Source organism: Chionomys nivalis, chromosome 20, assembly GCF_950005125.1.
Source record: "Chionomys nivalis chromosome 20, mChiNiv1.1, whole genome shotgun sequence".
Lineage (NCBI taxonomy): Eukaryota > Metazoa > Chordata > Mammalia > Rodentia > Cricetidae > Chionomys > Chionomys nivalis.
The window spans coordinates 17272933-17294069 of NC_080105.1; the positions used below are offsets into that span (position 1 = coordinate 17272933).

At 35.6% G+C, this 21137-nt stretch overlaps 1 protein-coding gene and 1 non-coding gene across 5 annotated transcripts in view; one reads left to right on the forward strand and one right to left on the reverse strand.

Annotated features, from left to right (window-relative positions):
- The window catches only part of Spock3 (SPARC (osteonectin), cwcv and kazal like domains proteoglycan 3), a 355207-nt gene that overhangs the window by 198256 nt on the left and 135814 nt on the right, over nt 1-21137 (reverse strand). For all 4 annotated transcript variants that reach the window (XM_057752524.1, XM_057752526.1, XM_057752523.1 and 1 more), the window contains exon 3: nt 15445-15490. In XM_057752524.1, the coding sequence (XP_057608507.1) occupies nt 15445-15490 (46 nt within the window). The remainder of the gene's footprint in view (nt 1-15444; nt 15491-21137) is intronic.
- LOC130863275 (small nucleolar RNA SNORA70) lies at nt 20032-20161 on the forward strand. The gene has a single exon (XR_009055704.1). It is a non-coding gene; the product is annotated as a small nucleolar RNA SNORA70 (small nucleolar RNA).

A 21137-nucleotide genomic window follows, 5' to 3' on the forward strand; every position in this document is an offset into this window, starting at 1 on the left:
CTGTCATAGTAACATGGGTTTAATTTTATTGGCTACTTTTATATCAATTTCACACAATGTAGAATTGTTTTGGAAGAGGACATTCAGTTGAGAAAAATAGCACCTCCAGATTTGCCTGTGTGCAAGCCTCTGGTTCACTATTTGATTGATTATTTATCTGGGCAATGCAACCCAGTGGCTGATGATCCTGAACAATGTAAGAATGCAGGGTAAGCAAGCCCTGAAGAGCAAGTACATGTTTCCATGGTCTCTATATCAAATCTTGCCCCCAGATCCCTGCCTTGAGGTCTAGTCACGACTTCCCTCAATGATGAAGACTACGAGCTGCAAGATGAATAAATCCTTTCCCTACCTATGCAAAACAAAGTAAATATGTGACCTAATTTAGCCAGATACACTTTTCAATATTTTTGAACCTGGAAGGGGTAAAAAGTTACATTTCCTTGTGATTATCGGATTCATTTAGAATCTTTCTAGTTAGGCAGTAATCTTTATAATTTATGCTGTTCTACATTTATTTTTCACTTGTAATATAAGGTTCACATCTTTGTACATTTAAATTTGAAATAGTAACTGCTGTGTTGCTTCAATAAATCGACAAAGAATCTGAATAAAGAAGAGAAAGAGGCTGAAGGACAATCTACAGTTATAAGCCAGAGAAAGTCAAACCGAACATAATAAAATAACAGAAAAAATTTTGAGCAGTTTACATTTCGGGGCACAAGGGTAATTATATGAAACAAAGATAAGAGTCCCATTCTCACACATGCTTTAACCCATTAATACAATGTTTATCATTTAATTGGATTAATGTAATTAATATAAAGACATTGTAAATTAGATCTCAAGGCACAGCGTGGAGGCTATAATATTGCTGGGCACAGCAAGCAAGATATTAGCATCTATTGGTCAGAAAAGGCAACAGGGAAAATAATAGAGCTTGGAGGCTGCCCTGTCGGAAAGGATGAGATGTTACACACTACACTATTAATTCTTTAGTTCTTGTTTGTGAATTGTTTAATAGGCTTGTACAAATATTAAAACTGTACAAGGTAACTTCATACTATCCCCAACAGAGGCTGTGTATTCAAGGCTGAGCCTTCATGAGCATACATGCCTGTTTAAGATAAAACTTCTAAGCATTCTAAAGAAAATAGAGAATCCTATTAGCTAGCATTCCTAGGATTCATGCACCTCTATCACATCAGTTTCATTATCACACAAAACCCATATGACAAAAGAAAGGAGCTCACCTTTAAATGAAAATTTCATGAGAACTTGTTTTTGTGTTCAAGTTTAGAGATTCAGAATCTGTATTTCGAATGAGTTCTTGGAAAACACAGAAAAGAGTCCTATTTTCATTATTATTTCTTAAGATTCTAATGAGGCAATAAGGACTGGTTATTTTATACTTTGAGTTGATTTGGATCTATTCCCTTTAGTTTCTGCTGAGAAGAACACACAAACATATGAATTCTTCAATTACATATAATAGTTTCATTTCATTATTCTTTATGCTTAGCAGACATGCTAAGCAGGGCTGCCCATTATTTGCCTACCGTGATTTAATTTAGTTGCTGCCTGCTGTCGGGATTCAATAGTCATGATATCGTGCTTGCATGGCATCAAGGTTATCTTAAATACTTTACTAGTGCACAGATTAGGAATTCAAGAGTGCCGCATTGACATAGGATTTTTAAAACTCTGATGTTGGAGTAATTTACTACTTTGTGTGTGTGTGTGTGTGTGTGTGTGTGTGTGTGTATGCATGCTGTGAAGGTCAGAATACGACATCATTATGTCTTTATTAATCACTTTTCCATGTCAATCTTTTGAGACAAGGTCTCTCACTAAACCTAGAAATCACCATTCCAGCTAGATGGGCTAGCCTGGGACCTTTTGATCGGCCTATCTCTCTGCGCCTTGTTAGTGTTAAAGATACATACCAACACACTAGCTGTTTACAAGGATTGAGGGCATCAATCTTGGGTTCACTAAGCTGTGTAGCAACTACTTTACTCATGGAGTCGACTCCTCAGCCCTCCAAGGAGCATTTTAATGATTATGAAGTCTCAATAAGAACACAAATGAACATATCTGGGAGCACAAAAGATTGTCTGCTCTTTAAAATTGTAGGCAAAAAAATCTATCATATCTGCTGTTAGAAATACATAATGTTATTCACAGTTATTGCTACTGTTTTTTAGTGTTTTCATGGATTAAGGAAAATTATTTTTATTAAGAATTTTTTTATGCAATCGTCTCTCATTTTACATAGCTATTTCCATTCCCATTCCCACTTCCTCATCTCCTTCTGCTTCCTCAACCTTCCCTCCACTCCATATCCCCATTCAATCTTCAGAAAGAATAAGGCTTCCCATGAAAAGCTGACACTTCACTTTGAGGAATGACCAAGACCCTCTGCTCTATTTCTAGGCTGAGCAATGTAGCCCTTAAAAAGAATGTGCTCTTCGATACCAGTTCAAACACTGGGGATAAACCCTGGTCCCTCTATCAGTGGTCCCACAGACTGTCCAGCCTCACAACTGTCTCCCACATTCAGTGAACTTAATTTGGTCCTATGCAGGTTACCCCACTATCAGTCCAGAGTTTCTTCCCTCTCACTAGCTCAGGTCAGCTGTTTCTGTGGTGATCACTATCGTGATCTTGACCCTTTGCTCATATTATGGCTCTTAGAAAGCTTGGCCCAGTACATCACTGTAGATCTCTGTATCTGCTTCAAACAGTTGCTCGTTGAAGGTTCTATGATTGCAATTAAGGTACTAACCAGTCTGATTACAGGGGAAGGCCAATTTAGCTGTCCTTTCCATTGTAGCTTAGTGTCTCAACTGGAGTCATCTTTGAGGATTTCTGGGATTTTCTCTAGTGTTATGTTTCTCAATAGTCCTTTAATGTCTTTCTCGATCAAGATATCTTTTTCCTTTCACTCCCTCACTGTCCTTCCCACTTCGTGAGCATTACATTCTCTCATGTTCTTCACTTCCGTCCCTTTCTCCCTCCCCCTCCCCTTCCACACTCCCTTCCCCCCACCTACTAATTTTCCTAGGAGGTCTTGATTGTTTCCCCTTCCCAGGGGAATTCATGTATATCTCTCTTAGAGTTCTTCTTGTTACCTAACTTCTCTGCAATTGTGAACTGTAGGTTGGTTATCCTTTGCTTTATGTCTAATATTCACTTATGAGTGAGTACATACCATGTTTGTCTAACTGGGTCTGAGGTACCTCACTCAGGATAGTTTTCTCTAGTTTCATCTATTTTCATGCAAATTTCAAGATACCTTAGCTTTTTTCCTCCACTAAGTAGTACTCCATTGCATAATTGTGCCACATTTTCTTTATAAATTCTTCAGTTGAGGAGCATTTAGGTTATGTCTAGGTTCTGGCTTTTACAAATAAGGCTGCTATGAACATATTTGAATAAATGTCCTGTAGTGTGATTGAGAAGCCTTTGGGTATATATCCAAGAGTGGTATTGCTGAGTCTTAGGGTAGGTTTATTTGCAGTTTTCTGAGAAACCACCATAGTGATTTTCAAAGTGGCTGTACAAGTTTGCACTAGCACCAGCAATGGATAAGTGATGTAGGTGGGTCTTCTTTCTATGTGTTGCTTTCATTGGTTAATTAATAAAGAAACTGCTTGGCCTGATAGGTCAGAAAATTAGGTGGGTGGAGTAGACAGAACAGAATGCTGGGAAGAAGGCAATGAGGCAGACGCCATAGCTCTCCCCTCCGAGATGGATGCAGGTTAAGATCTTTCCCGGTAAGCCACCATCTTGTGGTGCTACACAGATTACTAAATATGGGTTAAAGCTAGATGTGAGAATTAGCCAATAAGAGGCTGAAACTAATGGGTCAGGCAGTGTTTAAAAGAATACAGTTTCCGTGTAATTATTTTGGGGCATAAGCTAGCCAGGTGGCAGGAAAACAGGCCGGCTGCTCCTCCTACAGAGAAGTGTTTTCCTTATTCTGCAATCTCTCCAGCATAAGCTATCATTGGTGTTTTGGATCTTAACCATTCTGATCAGTGTAAGATGGCATCTCAGAAATATTTTGATTTGCATTTCCGTGATGACTAAGGATGTTGAGCAATTCTTTAAATGTCTTTCCGCCATTTACAATTCTTCTATTGAGAATTCTCTGTTTAGATCCATTTTTTGACTGGATTATTTGGTAATTTCTCTAATATAGTAAAATGGCAATCTTACCAAAAACAATCTACAGATTCAATGCAATCACTAGCAAAATCCCAGCACAGTTCTTTACAGACCTCAAAATAACACTCAATTTCATGTGAAAACAAACAAACAAACAAAAAGCCCAGAATAGTCAAAACTATCCTCCAAAATAAAAGAATTTCTGGAGGAGGCATCACGATTCCTGATGTCAAGCTCTGTTATAATGAAAACAGCATGGTACTGACAGAAAAAAGACAGGTGGATCAATGGATTGATTTGAAGATCCTGTTATTGATCCAAACACATATAAACACCTAATTTTGCCAAAAAGCCAAAATTATACAATGGAATAAAGAAAGCATCTTCTACAAATGGTGCTGGCATAACTGGATGTCAACATGAAAAAGAATGCAAATAGATCCATATCTATCTACATGCTCAAAACTTATATCTTAATGGATCAAACACCTCAATATAAATCCAACCACATAGACCTCACTGAAGACAAAGTGGGAAGTAGCCTTGAATATATGGGCACAGGAGACTATTTCCAAAATACAACACCAGTAGCAAGACGCTGAGAGCAACAATTAATAAATGGGATTTTCTTTCTTTCTTTTCTTTCTCTTTCTTTCTTTCTTTCTTTCTTTCTTTCTTTCTTTCTTTCTTTCTTTCTTTCTTTCTTTCTTTCTTTCTTAAAGATTTCTGCCTCCTCCCTGCCACCACCTCCCATTTCCCTCCCCCTCCCCCAATCAACTCCCCCTCCCTCAGTAGCCCAAAGAGCAGTCAGGGTTCGCTGCCCTGTGGGAAGTCCAAGGACCTCCCACCTCCATCCAGGTCTAGTAAGGTGAGCATCCAAACAGCCTAGGCTCCCACAAGCCAGTACATGCAGTAGGATCAAAATCCAGTGCCATTGTTCTTGACTTCTCAGCAGCCCTTATTGTCTGCTATGTTCAGCGAGTCCAGTTTTATCCCATGCTTTTTCAGACCCAGTCCAGCTGGCCTAGCTGAGTTCCCGATAGAACATCCCCATTGTCTCAGTGTGTGGGTGCACCCCTCGCGGTCCTGAGATCCTTGCTTGTGCTCTCTCTCCTTTTGCTACTCATTTGAACCTTGGAATTTCAGTCCGGCGCTCCAATGTGGGTCTCTATCTCTGTCTCCTTTCATCGCCTGATGAAGGTTAATATCCAGGAGGATAAATTTTCAACAGAAAAAGTTCAAATGGCCAAAAGGCACTTAAGGTCATGCTCAACTTCCTTAGAAATCAGGGAAATGCAAATCAAGACAACTTTAAGATACCTTCTTACAACTGTCAGAATGGCTAAAATCAAAAACACCAATGATAGCCTTTGCTGGAGAGGTTGTGGAGTCAGGAGTACACTCATCCATTGCTGGTGGGAATGCAAACTTGTGCAACCACTTTGGAAAGCAGTGTGGCAGTTTCTCAGGAAATTCAGGATCAACCTACCCCTGAACCCAGCAATATCACTCTTGGGAATATACCCAAGAGATGCCCTATCATACAACAAAAGTATATGCTCAACTATGTTCATAGCAGCATTGTTTGTAATAGCCAGAACCTGGAAACAACCTAGATGCCCTTCAATGGAAGAATGGATGAAGAAAGTATGGAATATATACATATTAGAGTACTACTTAGCAGTAAAAAACAATGACTTCTCGAATTTTGCATGCAAATGGACGGAAATAGAAAACACTATCCTGAGTGAGGTAAGCCAGACCCAAAAAGAGGAACATGGTATGTCCTCACTCATAATTGGTTTCTAGCCATAAATAAAGGACATTGAGCCTATAAATGGGATTTTCTGAAATTAAGAAGATTCTGTAAGGCAAAGGACACCGTCAATAAAACAAAATGACAATCTACTGAACAAGAAGAGATCTTCACTAACCCCACATCAGACAGAGGACTGATCTCCAAAATATATAAAGAACTCAAGAAACTAGACTTAAAAGTACCTAATAATTCAATCAAAAATTCTTAAATTGTCATATTCATTTAATCTACACTAGTGTTATGAAGGAAGCACTAATTCTTATTTGTAGATTGGAATTTGAATAAACAGAAATAGTCATTTCCTGGTAAGTTTTAACTATCTGCTTGACATAGCCTTCAATTATTTTGGAAGGAAGTCTTTATGGGAATTGTCTAGATCTGACTGAGCAGGATATATCCATGAGGGACTGCCTGATAGAAATTGATGGAGAAAGACACAACCCACTGTGGGCAACAGTTTTCACTCTGCAGAGAGTTCTGAACAGCATGACAGGAAAAATATAGCTGAAAGCAAGATCTTTATTCTCTTTAATTCTCTCTCTGCTCTGGGTATTGAATTAAGAAGAATGGAGGTGGGAAGTGGGGATAAATATGAAAAACGTGCAGTATTTTATATGCATGGCAATCTCACAATGAAAACAATGCTTTTGTGCTCTAAAATTGATTAAAAACAACACATGTCTGATATAATTTTCTACAGTTGGACATGTTATCATGTAGTTATTTAGTTGTTACTAGCCTTGTGAATTATGCTTTAAAATACATAATTGAACAAATAGAAAATAATCTATAGAAAATATTTTTCATATTTCATGAAAACATAAAATTTCAAATATTTTTGTTGAAGTTAAGGTGCTAATACATAGCAATTTTGTACAAATTTACTCCATCTTCCTTCCTTCCAGCTCTGCCTTCCCTCCCCACTAATCTCCTACAAACTACAAGGAATCTTTCTCAAGTTCACTGATTTCACTATGTGCTCCAGCATGAGCAGGAGTGTAGAGCTAAACACTGAAGAAACAAAGTTTTTCCTTTCAAAAAGTTCACAGTCTAAAATTTAATACACTAGTTAAAATTAAATTATACACACATATACATATATAACATAAACATGCACAGAGACAACACAATGGGAGAGACAAACACAGGACACTGCATTATCAAACTGTAAATGTCTAACAATATTTAAAATATTTAAATATCCATTTTTTTTATTTAAGGTTTCTCTGTGTGTGTGTATCTGTGTGTGTACATTCATGTCCACTGGGACATGCTTGCCAAGGCATTCAGGAAAAGGTCAGAAAATAACATTTCATGAACTGGTTCTTTCGTTTCATCTCTTTTCCCTTTTTCGCTGAGGCAGGGTCTCTATTTTGATTTCTTTCTCTTCACTGAAATGTGAGCTTCTGGCTATGTCTCCTACATCTGCTTACTACCTTGTAGTAGGAATGCTGGCTCTAGGAAAACAAATGAGAGCCCCTCATCCAGGTACCTCACTTGGGTTCTAGGTTTGAACTCAGGTCATCAGGTTTGCACAGCATGTCCTTTTACCATGAGTCATATTGCTCCATCATTTTAATAATCCCAATGACACATGAATTCATATACTCAGGGTTAGCATTGTGGATAACATTTGTGAATCCAAAGCTTCCAAGGCTGTATTCTACAGCAAGTTTTCATGTCCCTGAAATATTCTTTTTGTTGCATACTCAGTTGTTTACAGTTTATTGTAAATAATTTCCAAGAACAGAAAATTTACTCCACCCACATAATGTTACATAATTAAAATGATTTTATTAATGTTTCCATACAAGTTTAAATGTCAACTTTCTCTACAGTGACTCTATCCTAAATATATTCAAATGTGTGCTTAATGATCAAGTGTTTAACTACTAGTCCTGAATATATTCCACATCCATTTTGTTTAAATATGTGTGATTTATGACCATGTGTGACTTTAAGTGTATCCATGTGTGTTCATAGGGGTGCAGATACACTCGGAAGCCAGAAGTTGATGTCAAGTATCTGATTCTATCACTACCTTATAACTGTTCACAAAGTCCCCTTATTAGGAAGATTAGCCATTAGCACAACCCAATGTTCCTCCTACTTCGGCCTCCAGGCATGTATGTAAATGCGTAATAAACAAAAGAAATGTAATTAAAAATATTTAGGATCCTGGTCCAAATATTTTTACTGTACAAATAAGTGATTAATTCTCATATAAAACAATGCTAGAATTAACTTCTTTGGCCAATGAATTCTCTAATAAACTATGGCTTAACAACCACATGGAATATTACTCATGCTTGAATAACAAAAATTAAAATAATAAGAAATTATCTTCCAAACTCACAAAATACTTTCAGTGTAAATTTTATCAACCCCATGGTATGCTCCACAAATTTGATTCAAAAATTTCTAACATATAAATTCATTGAAAAGAAATACACATAATTTTACTTCTTGTACACTTGTGCAGGATAGTGCTCTATAAAGCAAATGAAGTATGATTAATCTCAGTTTAAATTAATGACCCCAAACCAGATGTGTTTTACATACTCTGTTACACTTTGGAGTCAGAACACTATTATATAGATTAAAACAATGAAATATTGTGGAATGATTTTTTTTTTTTTTTAGATTTGATGCAGCAAGGACTAAACAAAGGAAATAAACATTTCACTGAGGATCCGTCTTTTATGTACTTTAAGCATAACATTGCTGCAGGATGTCTTTCTGTATATGTGTCGCTTTTATTGGTTGATGAATAAGGTTGTTTCAGACAGTGGCTTAGCAGGGTAAAGCTGTGTGATAAATCTAAACAGAGACGGAGAGAGAGCACAGGCAGAGTAGAGGAGATGCCATGGTGTTGCCTAGAGAGTAATGTACCACACCAGTAAGCCACAGCCTTGTGGCTATATAAACATTAACAAAATGATTTTATTTAGTAGTTAGAGCTAGCCAGCAAGAAGTCTAAGACATTGGGCAAACAGTTTGAAATTAATACAGCTTCTGTTTGATTATTCGGATCTGGGTGCTGGGAAACAAAAGTGCTGTCATAGATTAACATAGAATAATTGAGCATGTAATACTGACGCCTTGGCAAAATACAATGTCTGAATATTTTACCTTAGGAGTATAGAAAGATTCTATGATACAAAGTTATTAACATGACCAATCAAACAGCATAAGATGTGAATCAATTCAACTGTTAGCATGTGAATGTTATCATCTAAAAATGATTTTGTTCAAAATGACTCAAAAATCTTAAATCAAACAATGTTAATTGATCCAAAATTATTCACATTAAACAGCGGTTCAAACTCACATTTTAAATGATTGAAAACCATTGACAAAATAGTGCAATCTTCTTTATATATTGCACTCAATGAATTTTAATAAAGGGCTGATTTTTCCACTAAAACAAAACCAAAAGACTCTAAGCTTTTAAACAAAGTCCTATTGTGGAACACTATTCCTCTATTGTGAAATACAGATCAGACCAACCTATTGTTTCAGAATATTACTAAGAAATGCCCAAAGTAAGAGTAGGAAAAGCATATAACTTATTTAAACAAGTTATACTCCAGGCATTAGGAAGTCTAATCTACAGAATATGTGTTTTAAGTACATCACTATATTTTTTTTTATTGAAAAAAAAATTTTCCGCCTCCTCCCCGCCTCCCATTTCCCTCCCCCTCCTCCCGCCCCTCTCCCGCTTCCCCCACTCCTCTTCTCCTCCCTCTCCAGTCCCAGGAGCAGTCAGGGTTCCCTGCCCTGTGGAAAGTCCAAGGTCCTCCCCCCTCCATCCAGGCCTAGGAAGGTGAACATCCAAACTGTCTAGGCTCCCACAAAGCCAGAACATGAAGTAGGATCAACACCCCATACAATTGTCCTTGGCCTCTTGTCAGCTCTCATTGTCCGCCATGTTCAGAGAGTCCGGTTTTATCCCATGCTTTTTCAGTCACAGTCCAATTCTACCAAAGGCAATCTATAGATTCAATGCAATCCCCATCAAGGTCCCATCAAAATTCTTCACAGATCTTGAGAGGACAATAATCAACTTTATATGGAAAAACAAAAAACCCAGGATAGCGAAAACAATCTTATACAATAAAGGAACTTCTGGAGGCATTACCATCCCTGACTTCAAACTCTATTACAGAGCTACAGTAATGAAAACAGCGTGGTACTGGCATACAAACAGAGAAGTCGACCAATGGAATCGTATAGAAGACCCGGATTTTAACCCACAAACCTATGAACACCTCATTTTCGATAAAGGAGCTAAAAGTGTACAATGGAAGAAAGAAAGCATCTTCAACAAATGGTGCTGGCACAACTGGATATCAACCTGTAGAAGAAGGTACATCACTATATTTAAAGGAAGAGAAAACAAATATTGGCATCTAGTTGCTCAAACACTTCTTTAATTTTAGAAATAGTTATAATCATGGTATAATGGACAGCTATAGTCATTGATGAGAAAGAAAGCTCCAGATGGACTTTCTGCATCATGTGTTTTGCAGCGAGATGTTGATAATTAGGGAACAAATCTGGTTGTGACTGGTATATCATGGTGGAAGACATTGCACAGATGAATGTAACTAACCAATGAGAATTAGGGGAAGCCTTGAGGACTGAAGACAAAAAGAGAGAAATGATGGCAAAGCACATGCCTGAGCATGTGACTGTTCTCTCAAACAGGGGAGTGGATTTTGTTATTCGCCCTCCTTAGAAACTTGGTACACAGCTCATCTAGTTCCACCCCTAACTGTTCCCACAACTGTTCTCACAATTTTCAGCATCTTGAGTGTAGGAATGGCTTCATATAACTCATCTCTATAATTTGTTCAATTAAATCTGCTGAAACAGAACAGTAAGACTTCGTTTGTCCTCCACATAGAGGACTTGATCTGGAAGACACAACACTTCCAAAGTGTCACAGGGGCTAAACAGCCTTCATGAAGTCTCTATCTATACTTCTCGTAACTAATTTCAACCCCTAGACACCTGCAAAACAGGGGAACACAGCCACCAAATAAAATTGTCACTTCACAAAAGAAATAAATATGTTTATATCTAAGTTTCTAGTTGCAAATCTGTTAATTACAATCCTCTCCCTGGTAAAAACAAGGGGAGCAACCAGAAGCTACTGTGGGGTGATAACTCATATTTGTCAGCTTCTCAGGAGATAAATTTAGGAGACAAACTTAGGAGACAAGCCTATGGGAAATTCTTACCAGTGTTTAGATTGGCTTAACTGAGGCAAGAGAAACCTATTCTGATGTTAGGCACTTATCCATGGTCTGGGAACCACAAAAGAAATGAAAAAAGGAATTAGAACTGAGCAATAGCATTAATAGTTCTTTTCCCGAAGCATTGATGCTACCGTGCTATTTCTGCCAAGATGGACTACACTTTCAGTTAGCCAAATTAAACTCTTCCTTAATTAGATTCCTAAGGTATTTCATAACAGAAAAAGAAAAGTACAGAATGCATATTTTCTTCCTATTTCTTTCACACACAAGTGTGTGTGTGTGTATGTGTGTGTGTGTCTATGTGTCTATTATGTATCTGGATCTATGTCTCTGTGTGTGTCTCTGTGTGTTTCAGGTTCTCTCTGTGTCTGTCTGTCTGTCTGTCTGTCTGTCTGTGTCTGTGTGTTTGGTATGTCTGTGTTTTATGTTTGTCTATGTGTCTGTTTTTGTAAGTTTGTGTCCATGTGTATGTGACTATTTGTCTGAGTCTATCTCTCTCTTTGTGTGTGTGTGTATCTGTGCCTCTGTGGGTCTGTATTTGCACCTGTGTGTGTGCTCCTGTGTCTTTTTATGGGTGTATGTGTGTGTATGGGCACTTTTGTGTCTCTGTGGGTCTCTCTGTGTGTTTCTGTGTCTCTGTGCATCTATGTCTGTGTTTGTCTATGTGTGTGTGTATGTATCTGTATTTATGTATGTGTCTGTGTCTTTGTGGGTCTCTGTGTATGCGTCTGTGTTTTACTCTGTGTGTATTACATACTTTTGAGTAAAGATGACAGATTTCAATCAGATTCTATAAACAACTTTAAGTACTGCTGAAAATTCTACTTATTTCTCTTTTATGCTAATCAATCTATTTCATAGACAAAACAGGGTTAAGAGAAATAAGTGCATATTTGCCCTTAAAACCTGCTGTGAATTTATTCAAAGCATTACTAAATTATTTTAAATCAGGTTTCTTCTACTACTCGATGTTCTCTCATGAATTTCTCCTTAATTTTTCACAGTAAACACAAAATAAAAAGTCTAGGCCTTATTCGAGAAGATGTATGTCCTCATTAAAGCTATTTTTCAGTTGATTTCAGTTGTGTCAACTTATGATTAACCGCACTAATGAAGAGAAGCGGTATCACAGAGAGCTCGGCATGGAGAAATGCAAAGCTATTTATTTTTGCATCCACGTACATTATTTCATTTTAAAGCAGAGTTACAATTGTCAAAATGGTTTACTTAAGCACATGAAACCATTATAGGTTCCCAACCTTCTAATTATTTATTTTAGTAGATTAAAAAAAAAGCAAACTGGAAATGTTGTGATAAATGAAAAGAATCTTAAATGAGGTTTTATAAATTGTTACAGTGAAAACTGTGAAACCTGAGATATGTATGAACAAGAAACTACTTGGCAAGAATATGCATGTATTTGTGCATGATTACATATAAATCAACATAGATTTTCTTTTCATATTTGTCCATATTTCATGCATGCACAAGGGAATGTTTTTGAAGCCTTATTAAAAATGGAGGTAATATCTTATACTAAAAGTACTTAGTCTGGAAGACATAAATGACAACATATAAAAATGGAATAGTATAATAACTTTCTCTTCACTATTTTAACAAAATATATAATTCAATTCACACTTAAAACATAAATAAAATAAACTCATATTTACAATACATATATACTCATAAATAAAATATGATAATATTTAAGCATGCATTAAATGCCTTTTAATTTATCTTGTGTTCAACAGATCAATTAGCTTTGAACTAAGATACCCCAAAGAAAAGCAGGCTATCTAAAAAAATGGAAATATATTAAAAATTAGTACAACTTAATTCTGTATTTTTCAGATCTCATGGGGTGTGAAATATTCTCTTACTCCTAGGGTAGTTCACAAATGGATGATATATGCATATCAATGTAATATGCTTCTCTATTGCATATCATTTTTATGTGTGTTTATGGACCAATAGTATATATCCTGTCAATCAAAATTTAAGGTTTGATAGTATAAAAATACTGTTGGCCTATAACATAGCAAATGGTAACATGCTTATATCTAGTACAATAACAATAATTATACACAGATTTTGCAATGGTGAGAAAGGGAATGTTGTTCAGTTTATACTACATGCATGCACAGAACCAAAACTTACATTTCATGCCACTGAACTGCATAATCTGAAATGTATATGCAAATGAAATTATATGTGCAAGAATTAAGTTCTCGTGTTTTCCTGAAACTATATGATTATCAATAGCACAGAGTAGTTAGGGCCCTGTACCAGAAATTAGACTTCCCAAGCTGAAATCATTGCTTGTCGTCTTTGATGGACCACCACACAGGCAATAATTTGACTTTCTCAATTCATCAATAACCTAAGTCTGAAGAGGTACTGTTGGGTTAAGTAAACTAATACATATCAAATATAACAACAATATTAGTTTTCATAATTTTTAGTAATAAACTTAGCTCTATTCACTAAATATGACATTTATGATATATATTTAACAAGGTAAGATTTAATCATTCTTGTATTATATTTACTTTTAGAAACTTTTACTATGATAACCAGTTTTATGCAAGCAAGACAAGTCATAATTCAATACACTCTCCACTCATAAATGTCATCAAAGCAACTTTATTATAACAACATTTACCAAGAATGACAAAACTGAATGTTTACAGATAATTTCCAATTGTCAAAGTTTATGATTCCATTATAAAAATTTGTTTTCCAAGAAAAATAACATGAATGCATTTCATTCTGTTTGACATAATGTTTTCATTACATTTTTTTTTCTGAGCACATTGGCATGACTTATTGGGAAACCAAGAGAAAAATAATATTTAAATCCTAGTATGAGGTTCAATAAATAAAAACAGGGGTAAATTTGTTAATACAATGTGAATGCAGATAGTATATAATAGATTGTGTATAATATGGAATATAATAGAAGCAGATAAAGAAGTACAAATTCTGAAGTATTACTTGGGTGCAAATTCTTGCTTCATATGCCAGACTAAAATTTCCATTGGTTATTCACAGCCAGATCTTGAGACTATTTAACATAACTTACAAATGATTCTAGATCTAAGTTGTTATTTTGATTATTAAATAGTCCCCTAAAGATCCAATCACTAAAGTGTTGTCTTGTAAGGTGGAAGAGTATTGAGGCAGCAAACCCTTAGCAAGTAGAGTTGTGCAGGTTTGCAGCTCCTTCGGGGGCATGCCCTGGGAGAGGCCAGAGAACTCTGAGCTCCTTACTTTTGTCTTAGCTACTTTGCTTGTGATCTAAATCATTTCCTCTGCAATGTTCACCCTCTCCAGGTACACGCAGCAAAGTGGAAGAGCTCTCTTGGACCAGAACCTCCAGAAACATGTCTCAAACCAGCTTTTGTTTTCTCTATAACTGATGTCTTTCATTATGCCCAGAGAACACTGAGTCCCAAACACTACTGCTTCATCAAGTGTACTTTGTGTTAAGAACATCCTCTGAATCTGAAGATGTTTGTTTTGAACCTGTAGAAAGTATTCTGTACTGTGTCGCAGAATCTAGTGAATAAGGCTCTGGTGATGTTGTATGATTACGATTATGCTGACAGAAATGTTCTCATTTACATAAATAAGCTTGCTGGTCAGTGTGTCTTTCCTTTGTTAGGTGAGCTAGCCAGAGCACAAGCTCTATCTAGCTACTGAGTTGGAGAATAGTATTTAGTGCCTAGCATTTTCTTCAGGGTCTTGAAAAGGCCTCTGTTGAATGTAATCACCAAAAGTTTTCCATTTAAATGAAACATTTTAATCAGTTAAAGAGGAGACGGTAATATTTCTTTGGAAAATTTTCACAAATAAATCTACTGCCAGATGGATACCCCTAGAAACTAGATGAAGTGACTTGTAACAACCAATAAAAATAGCCATGGTAAATAAAGTTAAAAATCTCAAATCAGCAATCTAAGCCATGTTTCTAAAAATAAATGGAATTCTGACATAATCATGCACCTAATTATCTCCTTCCTAAATTTATTATACTGAAATAAACATAGTTACTGCATAGATTTTCCTCTCGTGAATGTTTATGTGTTCAGCATTTTAAAGTTTAAACAGGCAATGAATACTTTTTCTAGAATATAGCAGGTATGAAAATGTATAGATTTTTATTTAAAAATAATAGATTCTTACCTTGATCAAATGGTTTTCCTGGGCTCCAAGTGCGGAAATAATCATCCTGAGAGAGGAAAATATCACGATTTAAGTGTATATGATCAATTAAAATAGATGGATTCATATAAAATCTAAAATAATATATGAAACAGAGAAACAGCATACAAACCTCTACTTCCTGCAATGGCAAGCAGCAAATTTAAAAAAGAAAAAAGAAAGGGGACAGAGAAAAAGAACAGTTACCAAAAAGGAACACAACTGCATACAAGTTAAAGAAATGAATTTCAATACATGTGCTCAGTTTCACTAGAAGCCAAGGGTTATTGTAACAATTTAATTATTTTTGTTGGCACTTCTCTTAAATATTATAATGAGCTGCTTTCAATTGCAATTCAATGTGCAATATAACATGCAGATAATTAGCCCTAAGCTAATAAGCTGTAAAGTATCTTACTAGATTCCAATTATAGGACTTCATTTCCCACTAGTACAATAGTAAATGGATCCATTAATATAACAGGGAAAATATCAAGTGATTCTACAATCGCCCATAGAGTATAAATAGACTTTATGCAAATCATTCACACATTAATTGAATAACCAAGGAGTTCATCAAAATGCACTTGGGAGATTGAGAAAAGCACACCTAATTAAACCCCGGTTAAAGTTTAAATATTTAATATGAAAAGAATAAATATATTTACTATGTAAATAGTAAAGTTAACTGAATGACATAAAACTGGAGCAATGTACACCAAAATAATTAAAAAGCACATACAAATGGACCTCATGTTATGTTTTCCTTGGAAACCTTGTAAAGTACTTCATCTGTAGTGTTTTCAATCATGAATAAAAATGATTTTGCAGCTCAAATTAATTCACTGTTGTTATAAAGATAATATAAGAAACAAAACACAGCATGAAGAGTTGCAATACTTCTGGATGGTGCACCCACAGCATCTACTTAAGTGAAAAGTCACAAATCTCAAAGAGTACTAAAAAGTCAAACAGAAATTGTTGTTATTATGCTTTACCTCCTGTCCCAGGTACTCCTCCCATGTTCATAAGCTCATGACTTTTTTTTTCAATTTTATGACCCACGTTTTAAACAAGTGTGACTTTGGGTTTAGTACTGTTTTTGAAGTATGGCAGTTTCAACAGTGTTCCCAGTCAACAAGTTGAAACAGTGTCAACCTCTCATACAGGATGTATAATTAGTTCATATTTCATTATGGGAAGGTTGGATTTTGCTGACCCACATGACTGTTAATATCATTCATTTGGAGACTCACTGGACGTCTGTGTTGTGATTCATGATTGCATTGACTGTATCATGGCCACATGATAGTACAGCTTTCCCCTTTCTTCTATCTCTTATCTCCTATTTGCCTCCTTTGCTGTTCTTTGATCTTAGAGCAGGTGGTACTAATACACTGGTGCTGGTGAGCGCTACTCAACAGCTACTTATTCTCAGTATTTTTACAGTTCTGTGTCTCTGAGTTCCCTTCATGGTTAAGAGAAGTCTCTTTATTAAGAGAGGATCATTTGTTTATGGGTATAAAGAAGGATTTAGACATTTTACTTTTAATTATAAAAACAAGTATAATTACCTACTCATTATAAAAATTAATTTTCATCTCCAAAGTTTTATTTTCATATTATAACTCCTAACCACCATCCTTTGTGTTCCTAACCACCCACTTCAAATGAAAGGACAGAAAATCTCTAGAAGCCCTATCAGTCAGTCCTGTTTTGGGTGGGCCCAAATGAAGGTTACATTAAAAGAAACAAATGACAGCAGTCTGTACTAATAGGTTGTGTTCTATATTATGTAGGATTAGATTAAGGGAGAATAATACCATGCCCCAGCATAATTAAATCAACATTGATCGTTTAAACTCTTTTTTAAAAATCTCTTTTTAAAAGCAATTACTCCAACATGGAATTCTTGGAAAGCTAATCTTTCAAATTAAATTACTTCACTAAGTGTCTAAAAGACTGGGGAACATGCATATGGCTCAATGGTTAAGAAACATGTGTTGACCACAGAGTGGACAAGAGTTTGGTTCAAACATCCACACAGGTACCTTTCAACCACTGTCAATCAAGTTTCACAACAACTGATACCCTCATCTGGATTCCTATGGCAACTACTCTCTTGTGTGCATAACATCACAACAGACACACAGAGAGAGACACACACACACAGAGAACTTAAAATAAAACAAAATCTTTTTTAAGCTTTCAAATTCAAGATGAAAATCATAACATGCTTATTTTAATATCTCTTATCTTTAAGATGGTGTGTTCCTGCTTGAAGATATTGTAATATTTCATTCAAAGAATGAAGAGGAGTGAGACAGCTGTGCATTTACATATCCCCTAAGCATACCAGACATTAAATCTGAGCACACCTGCAACAGTCTGAGTAAATATGAATTACAGGTCTGGCTTTAACTCTTGGGAGGGGAATCTACTTAGAAGAGTGATGATCTAGAACTCAGAACCCAAGGAGCCGAATTGGAAAAATAATACACAGCAATTTGAGAAAGACGTTTTGTGTGTATATATGGATATATAAACATATCACTAACAACAACAACAACAACAAAACCACCATCAGCAGAACATCAGGTGTGGAGACGTTAGAACACTGACACTTCTTGGAAAAGCCTGCCTCCCTTTGTTGTTCCCTTAGACATCTCATGACAGCTAACAAAGCCATTCAGTTTACTCCAGTTCTAAGAAGTAATGATGGAACCCTTCAATGTTAAAAGTCTGTTTTCAAAGAGATGTAATGGTAAGATTTAACCACAGTCAAATGTAATTAACCACTCTGCAGACTACAATGACCAGGCTTAATCAGTTTGGACCGATAATTATATAAAACATGTCATTAGAACTCTTTGGGAAACCAAGTGCAACATGCATGCATGACTTCTGCATGTGAGAACTGAGAAGTGCACTTTATGGGCTACTTTTACTGATCAGCTCCATATCCTAACGTCACTGGATGTTTACTTTCTTCATATTTACTTGTTTGTTTATTTTTGACAATGGTTTTGTTTATTTAAAACATGGGAGTTTTGCCAAGATGAACATTAAAAGTACTTTTTAAACACAAGTGTTCACTCAACCACAATTTCTTTTCCTTCCACGGACTTTATGTCGATATTGTTTTATCCACATCTTCAATTTAGATTCAAAACAAGCTCATCGGGGATTTAGTAAAGACCTAGAAGACATGTTTCCAATTGGATAAACGTGGGTCTAGGAAAACACAGTCAAACCTGAATTAATTAAAAACAAGATGATTCTTGAATCATCAGCAAAATCTCACATTAATGAATTATACACACTACAGGCATTTAATATAGTTAATCTGAGACCTTTGTCAATTTCTTGTGCTAAGGAAATCATTGCTGGTTTTACATGGAGTGTACATATGAAAATGTGCTATGTACGGCATTATTTAGAATGTATTTTTCCTTGTGTTATAATGCCTGGGTTCCTCTCTATTTTGTGAATTGTGTGTGTTTTCAACAAAAACACTAACATTCATGCTATTTCAGTCCAGATAATTCTTTCTTGTGTAGAGAACAATGGGCTGGTCTGTGCTTTGTAGGCTATTTGCAGCTCCCTAGGCCTCTATAAAAAAAAATCAGAAGGCATTCTCCCTCAAGGTTTGACAAACAGAAATACCACCAGATGTTGGCAAACATCTTCTGGGGGAAATATCATTCATTTCAAGAACAATTATGGAGAATTACTGGGATACATGAAAAGTATATTGAAACAAAATATATAATAGAGAAGTGCTATCAGTAAAGTTATTTTTAATAAATATTTCATATTATTAAGATATGTTACACAGTTATGATTTTGAAAACATATTGTGGTAGACATACAATTTTGTATGAATTTCTCATCATTTAGGTTTGCCTGTATCTAAGCTGTGCTTTTACACTGTTTATAACAAATATGCTAATTAATGTCTGAAAATTTTTCTGTTTTCTTATAAATACACTAGGAAGTTTTGGAAGGGAGGCAACAACACCAGTCATAATAATAAAAGGAGTTTGCCTTTATAACTGATTATAACCTGGCATTATGCAGATTAAGTATGTCACAAGGAGAAGTTTGTGTGTGAACATCAGCTGTTTTATTTGTGCCCACACTGCTTCATTTATATTAAAAATACAAACACACTCAAAACTCAATATAATTTGTAACAGACAAAAAAAAACATAGAAATCTGCACAGAAACACAAAATACCTAGATTATCCAACACAACCTCCCCCAAATGAATGATGCTTAACTATAGTACAGCTCAAATAAAAATAGCATTTTACTAGCATAAAAACTGACACACAGACTAATGTAATAAAATGAATGACCCAGATTCATAGCCTTGTAACTTCATCCACCTGACTTTTGACAAACAGGATAAAAATAAACATTTGAGGAAAAATGGGGTCTTCAGCAATGGTACAAAGAAAACTGAAAATATCTATATTTAGATGAATGAAACTATACTCTTATCCCCCAGGACAAAAGTAAACACAAAATGGATAAAAGACCTCAACATAAAAATGAAACTGTATTTGTAGCCAATTAAGCTGACCAAGTTCTCTTCCCTACAGGGAACCAGTGTAGAATGATTGTAAACATCAACCTTTTTGGTAGTGTGTGCAGACTGTTTTCTAGTTGTTCTAAGGGACCTTGAAAACAATTTTTTGGCCATTATTCAAGTCTCTAATTGCAATGCTTTGCCAAATTTAGGATCCAGTCAAGGATACATGGTGCTTTTGGGAAACACCAGGGCTCAGTATTGAGGGTTTACATGGTCCAGGTCACCATGCTCATCCTGACCAACCTGTAGAAAAGGACATGTAATTGAGGTTTTGTATAGAGTCAAGTTCAAGTTCCCAGGCCTCCAGAATATCCACATCTCAAAGAAGTGGGGCTTCACCAGTTCAAATGTATGTAAATTTGAAAACATGATCTCTGAGAAGCAGCTCATTCCTGATGGCTGTAAAAAATATCCCCATTTGTGCTTTCCTGGACAAGTGGTGAAGCCTGTGTTCCTGAGAACTTCCACAGTGCTGTACACTACAAAATAATACTCAATAATAAATCTCACACCCAGATTGCTTAAAAAAAAGAAAGGAAGAAAGGATGAAATGCTAGTGGCAAAGTTAGGGAACATGCTATAGAGATACTGGTATAGCTAATTGATCTAAAATTGATCCTGTGTCTCAGAAAATAATGTCAATGAGTGACACATTGCATTTAGAAAAATTGAAAGCCTTCTTACAGCAAAGGAATGGTAAAGCAACAGAGTGAAGAACAGATATCTTGCAAATAAAGGAGATTCTTTGTCAGATACACACCTGACAAGGAATTGAATAGTCAAAGAACTAGTTGTAAGTATCAAGAAAACAATCAACACATGAAAGATTAGGCAAACATAAGATCTCCAGGTTTTGGAAGTCTTATCAGACTTTTTGTTTTTATAATTGACGAAAGTGAAGCTCCTGGGATGTATGAGTAGATAAACTTCAAAGATGATTATACTAAGTAGATTCTACCTTGGATATTTATCTTGTAATTCTTAATAAAAAATGAGTTTCATCCTCTCATTTGAAGTAAAATTGGGGGTTTCATGAGTTGCTTAAAAATAAAACATGATGGTTTTAAACTTATTTTA